The sequence below is a fragment of the Coregonus clupeaformis genome, chromosome 20, assembly GCF_020615455.1.
Source record: "Coregonus clupeaformis isolate EN_2021a chromosome 20, ASM2061545v1, whole genome shotgun sequence".
Classification (NCBI taxonomy): domain Eukaryota; kingdom Metazoa; phylum Chordata; class Actinopteri; order Salmoniformes; family Salmonidae; genus Coregonus; species Coregonus clupeaformis.
The window spans coordinates 56,308,962-56,315,799 of record NC_059211.1 but is presented as its reverse complement, the minus strand read 5'-3'; the positions used below and the strand labels follow the sequence as shown (position 1 = coordinate 56,315,799).

Below are 6,838 nucleotides of genomic sequence, written 5' to 3'. Positions count from 1 at the left end.
AGCCATGGCATGATTCTCTGGAACCGCAACATTAAACAGCCGTGGCATGATTCTCTGGAACCGCAACATTAAACAGCCGTGGCATGACTCTCTGGAACCGCAACATTAAACAGTGGCATGACTCTCTTTCTCTCAGCTCATCTCTCCCTTTCCCTAATCTGTTATCAGCTCGTTCACCATTTCATTTCTTTCAAATGAGAATTCAGGGACCCCCAAATTCAAAGCGCGGGTCTTCAAACAACTGAGTTTACTTCTCCTTTATCCCAGATCCAATTTGAGATATACGGGGGGTTTAGCAATGATGATAAACGGGGGTTTAGAAATGATGATGGGGGGGGGTAGGAATGATGCTTTTTGGTGTTTCAGACACAATAGGTATAGATAGTTAATATTGTAGCCTATTTCTTTAACCATTCCCAAATATTTCCCTCCAACGCGAAAAAATTATATAATATTTGTCAATATGGAAAGAATCATCATTGTCTCACACCTTCCTCATCACCATCACCTTCCTCATCACCATCACCTTCCTCATCACCATCACCTTCCTCATCACCATCACCTTCCCTCATCACCATCACCTTCCCTCATCACCATCACCTTCCCTCATCACCATCACCTTCCCTCATCACCATCACCTTCCCTCATCACCATCACCTTCCTCATCACCATCACCATAATATAAACCGCTGTATCGTGGGAGCTGTAGCTATGCTAATAGCCTAGTATTGGTTAACACTTAGGGTGACTTTCCAATGAACTGCTCTGATTTCTGTCTCAATGAGATGGAAAATGAGCATAGCAAGATGCAGAGTGAGATACGGAGTGAGATACTCCAGAGTCTGATGATGTCATGGTGACATTAAAAGACAGTAAAGCAAATGACCCATGGCATTCAATTAAAAGTGTCATGTCCCACGACTTCTGTTTCCTGTGTTTATATTTTAGTTCTTAAGTGTTTGAGGAAAGAAAGCCGCCTTGTGTCCCTCCTCGTCGACTTTTATCACTAAATGAAGCATATAAATGACCTGAAAGCGCTTGGCTGTCGCATTTAATAAAATAAAATAAAGAACAATTATCCTCTCTTTTTCTCTGATCTAGCGCTGAAATGAGTCCCGGAGAGATAAGGCAGATTTATTTCATCTCTGGAAGCACCAGGGCTCTCTGTTGTGCTCGAATAAAAACGTCTAGAGGAAGAGTTTAAAAGAGATTTAGGGTGTCTATAATTTCAAATCATAATTCCCCTCTATTTGAGTTGTTTTGAGGCGGTGAATAACCCTCTGTGTGTGGAAACAGACAGAGACATTTCAACAGTCTGGGTAAAGCAGCGCGCGATGATCACAGTTTGATGAATTGCCATGAAGAGGTCATGAATTAACTTCTAATTGTGCACCCGCTGCATCTCTCCACTTTTACTAAATATGTTTCAGTTGATTATTAACTGACTTACAGTCATGCTTAATTTTTTACAATGCCAAAAAAATATATACAAACAGGTAATGTAAAAACGTTAAGATATTGGCCTAAATTAAGAGCTCTATTCAATCCGTATCGCGGAAATTCATTGTTACAGCGTGATTGAAATTTAAAGGCAATGTTCCCGCCTTCGCGGATACTGCATTCACGGTAAACGCTGCAGATGTCGGCTCAATAGGAAATTACCTTTAAATTATTAGCGCAAGGTAATTTTTCCTTTTTCCAAGTCAAACAATTAAGGTACCTAAATATCACAGTCGAATTAAGCAGCTGTGATTCACTCGAGCTATGGAATTATTACAAGACCAAATATATTATAATACAGAAAAAAATACACATCATAGCCCTCTTTTATTTAAGTGCTCCTGAAAGTAATTATAATTGTCCAATTTCAAAGTTGAATATGCATGCTTTAGGGGGCATGATGTTAAACTTCATATTCGGTTCAATGAAGTATCACCCTCATTTACAGCGCCTGATAAGAGCTAAGACTGTCATAAAAATCTGAGGCTGCCCCCCCCCTCCTCTCCCTCCCCTATATTGAATTGCACCTTGGGCAATAGTGCAGAATCGTGAATCTTAACTTCTCCCAGCGTATGTTCCTGGCAGATAAGTAAACAATCTGGATGTGAAATGAAAATGTTAATTAATGCAGTAATGCTATTACACCTCGGTGTGCAAATCCTGTTCCCTAGCCTGGCGACAATAGGCAGGAGAATAATTCCAATCCTCGGTGTGAAAATCCTGTTCCCTAGCCTGGCGACAATAGGCAGGAGAATAATTCCAATCCTCGGTTTGCTTGGAGTCTCAGCCCAATTGTTTTGAAAGCTTGTTTCCTTTTGAGTCCAAATTACAACAATTGCTATAATGTCAGACAATTTTTCATTTAGAAAGAAAATACTAAATCTTTGCGTCCGCTGCAAGTTTATATTCTATCAGACGTTTCGACGGTAATTGCAGCAGTTGGAGCTCTGCTTTGTCATAGCAAGTTGTTACATGTTTAGCTACAACATGTAAAGCTGATGAAACGATGGGTTTTGGCAGCAAAAGGTGATCATATTCTCTAATCTTTCTTTGAATTTCATCTGCACTCCGACAATAATGTATGTATGTAATGAAGCAAAATTAAATCACATCAGGGGTGAGTGAATGAAATAGCCCTATGAATTTGGAGAACACACACACACACACACACACGACCATGTTGCAACTGAGGATTGAGATTTGTTTGTTTCTGTAAAATTAAAACAATAACAAACACTTCTTTACCCATAACAACTAGGCTAATGTTAAAACCTCGGTTACAATGTAAAACAGTTTTAGGGGTAGGCCTAAATTAATGTGATGAATGCATCAGATCCGGAACATATCAGTGCTCTTGAGACTTGAGTCATATTTATCTAAAAGTCCATTTAAATCTGTAGCCTATAATATTATCCCACAAAGTATGTTCAACATTTTAGCCTGTTGTTCTGTTAAATGTCCGTAATTTTTTTTAATGAAAAAGAACACCCTCTTGACGTGCTTTGGCAAGTCAGTCAAACACGTATGACGAGCGGAATCCCTGCAGGGAGGCCTCTCCTCTCCGTTCAGTCGAACATCAAAGAGTGTCACTAAAGAGTACTACACACCTTAACGCAGAGAACATATTTGTAACCTGTTTAGAACGCAGGCACCCTACCTAAAAATGCAGAAGCTTTTACTTTCAAAGGTGAATACAAAAGTTTGACAGCTTGACAGCCACATAAAAATACATCGGTCAGGATTTCAATAAGGATAAAATTCTGAGATACTAAAAGCATAAGAAAATATGGCAGGATGCTATCTCTGTAATTATAAACAGATAATAGAACCTAGTAATTGTTGTATAGAGGCGGACTGAATTAGCCTGCGTGTTGAGCAACGCGTTTGGTAATATGAGCTTTGATGGCAACATATTAGCAACACTATTGGAAGTGACAGGCCAGTCAGCCCTAGTTAAAGCTATCCTACATCAGGATGAGCCAATACTGTGATGCTACTGCTATAGAGCCCGAAATAGACTGATTATAGCCTGGTTCCTGCTATAGAGCCCGATAGAGACTGATTATAGCCTGGTTCCTGCTGTAGAGCCCGATAGAGACTGATTATAGCCTGGTTCCTGCTATAGAGCCCGATAAAGACTGATTTACTGCTATAGATTATAGCCTGGTTACTGCTATACTGCTATAGAGTCCGATAGAGGCTGGTTGTAGACTAGTGATTTCACAAGGCCAAAATGAAGTCACTGATTTTTTCACAAAATATTTCAAACTTGAACATAGGCCTCTGCTTGCTTTTATTTAGAGGCCTAATAATTTGTGTTGTTATTGTTGTTTTGTTGTTGTTATTATTGATAATGTTTTTCTTGTTGCAAAATATTGTAAATTGTATTGCTAAACGATGCATTATTTATTAAGTGATTTTAACTAAACGTATACATTTCAATTAACAGGCTATCCCTAGTTTATGGTTTCTGTAATGCGGCCTTGCCTTCTGTTTGCCTAAAGGTCTAGGCTACGTTTAATCGTTTATCGTTGAATTCTTCTATTGGTCCCTGAAGAATAGTCCTAAACGCCACGCGTTGTCAACACTATCTCACATCTCCTCATTCGTTCCAGATGGCCAGCTGCTACGCGCATGAAACGTCACCTCAATCAAACGACGCTGATTAGAGCGATAATGATAATTTAGAGAAGGTATGCTTTGTTTCCTCATCTGTTTTTGCCTAATCTTCTATTTGCAGTAGGTATACTGTAGTGAAATCCATTGTAATTCATCAAAAAATTTCTCATCCATGCACATTTACTGTCTTATTTGCTATGGCTCACAGCCTGGGTGTAAGGTAATACAATTTAATGATATAGGTCAAATGGCAAAACCACAATCATTTATTTTTATTTTTATTGAGGGTGGTTAAATAACAAATTGAATATAGTATTAATATTCTAAAATATTTTGATAAATGTTATTCTTAAATGTGTTGTTGTCCTATGATGCCTACCACATTGACATACTATTGGGTTAACTCAACCAGGCTGGGTTAACTCAACCAGGTTGGGTTAACTCAATCAGGCTGAGTTCTGCTGCACCTTCCAATGACACGCTACTGCAATATAACCATACAGGGATTTAATATTTTCTAAGACAGATTGTCCTTTATTCAAAAAGTCTTAGCTCGGCAGATGAACAAAGAACCGAGGTATCACCCTTCAAGATACATTTTCCTTACCATAACATGACAGGTTTTACATTAAAAAATACAACATTAACTGCTTATAACTTCAAATAAGAAGTTATTCCTCAAAACAAAACAAAATAACGTGTGACTATTAGCACTGAACCACAGGAAAAATTGAAAATGAAACATTATTAAATGATAAGGATTTTTCATTTGTTATTTTAAATAGACTGTCTAGTTATGTGCCAGTTCGATCAATAGAAACAATATAACCCGTATATTTATTAACTCAGAGGTCCCTAATTTTGACCCTATCATACCAGCTGAAATTCAGAGCGCCAAAATGCAACACATTATACAGGAAACAAGAAGGCTATCGTAAATTGTGCAAGCCAAATTTGAAAATAAGATTATCATAATAATAATAATAATATCAATAATAATTCAAACAAAATTATCATAGCATCAAGATGTACATAATAAATAAAGTTAAAGGCCTCCTTTTCCGGTAGCCATTAATAAACGTTATAACATTTACAATAATTCTTACAGTTCACAGGGAACCTGCCGTACATAGTTCCGTCCCAGTTCCACGAGGAGGTCAGGAACCAACGTCTTGTTTACATCTCGTGAAAAGTTTTCGCCCGTTTTGCTCTTAAGTCCACGGGCCTTTATACTTGTCATTTCTCTTTTTTTTTTTTGGCGAACTGTTCTGTCCATATAGCCTATACATGCATTGCTGTACTCAAGTTACTTGTTTAAACAGAAAGTCAGTCAGTCTGTCTGGCGCGTTACATAGCAGTGGCATGTGTTGATGAATATGGGTCTATCCCACTCTTGGTCATACCTGGAAAAAGTATGTAGGCAACCGGGGGCTGTAAACTCGACGCCGACCAGGCGGTACAGTTACAGGGCACCACGTACCCCGGGTTTGTGGGCGACGGGTGGGTGTGGGTGTGCTGGCTGGGGCAACCCAAACTGCCGAACGCGCCGTTCTGGTATCCCAACGAGCCGTAACCCAAACTGCTGGTGGTCATGGTGTGGGGCATCTCTGTCATCTTCTGGATAGCGCTGGAGGTGAACTGGCTCGGGTCGAGGAACGAGTAGGGCACCGAGGTCGGGGGCATGAATGCCCTGACTTTCTCTGATGCGCTCAACAGAGAATCCGAGGCTGAGAGTCCTTTCAAGTGATCCGTGTCCCCAAGGTAAGGCAAAGGGAACACATACCTGTCCTTCTTCAGTAGATTCTTGGGCTTGCGCCTGGGTCTGTATTTATAGTCTGGGTGTTCTTTCATGTGCTGTGCTCGCAGCCTCTTCGCTTCGTCGATGTAAGGACGCTTTTCGGATTCAGAGAGCAGCTTCCACTCCGCGCCAAGTCTTTTGCTGATTTCTGAGTTATGCATTTTGGGGTTCTCTTGTGCCATTTTTCTCCTCTGGCCGCGGGACCAGACCATGAACGCATTCATGGGCCTCTTGATGTGATCTACAGGCTTTGACATTTTAAGAGTGTGACTTTTATCCCCAATTAAAATAACGTGGAAAAAGTTCTAAAAACCAACCGAGGGGAAAAAAAAAATATTCACCTGTCTTGCTGGCAGACACAGATCATGCCAGTTCTCGAATGCTTGAGACGGAGTCGGAAAACAGCATCAATAAAAATCCACACTGTCCAATTTCTCCGGAGTTAAGAAATCGTTCTCTAAGTCCAGCTATGGATACTTTCTTTTTCAAAAACCGTGGTAGGCTATAAGGTGGAAAACAGCAACACGCATGAAAATCCACCGAGGTGAAAGCAAAGTTCCGCGGTCGAAGAGTCATAAAGTGTTGTGTTTTTTCTTAGAGATTTCCCGCCTTGCAAAGCACCTGGCTTGGAAATGAGGGGAAGCGCGTGAATGAGAGCCAAAAGCGGTGAAGTTCAAAGGCTGGGCTGGTTTGGTCTGCACGCATCTGACATAATCACAGGGCGTTCACTAGCCAACCTGAGCACCCAATCAGCACACAGAGACCGGCATAATACCTTTACGAAAATATGTATATTACTACATAAACAAAGATTGGGGAGGAAAAGGGGGATACTCTTTCCCTCCCAGAATCCATTTAGTTGAAACGCTACAAACATACACCTTCAACCTTTTAGCAATAAAACCTGACTCCTGTTAATCC

The 6,838-nt window shown here is 40.2% G+C and overlaps 1 protein-coding gene across 1 annotated transcript; it reads right to left on the bottom strand.

Moving 5' to 3' along the window:
• Nucleotides 1-4,416: 4,416 nt before the first annotated feature.
• Nucleotides 4,417-6,624, bottom strand: sox14 (SRY-box transcription factor 14). Its single transcript, XM_041840671.2, has one exon. The coding sequence runs from the start codon at nucleotides 6,172-6,174 to the stop codon at nucleotides 5,467-5,469; it is 708 nt and encodes a 235-aa protein (XP_041696605.1). The 5' UTR covers nucleotides 6,175-6,624; the 3' UTR covers nucleotides 4,417-5,466.
• Between the last annotated feature and the right edge of the window lie 214 nt (nucleotides 6,625-6,838).

Bases quoted from the DNA above. Each gene is read 5' to 3' on its own strand.
- sox14 (XM_041840671.2), bottom strand. From the start codon at position 6,174: ATGTCAAAGCCTGTAGATCACATCAAGAGGCCCATGAATGCGTTCATG.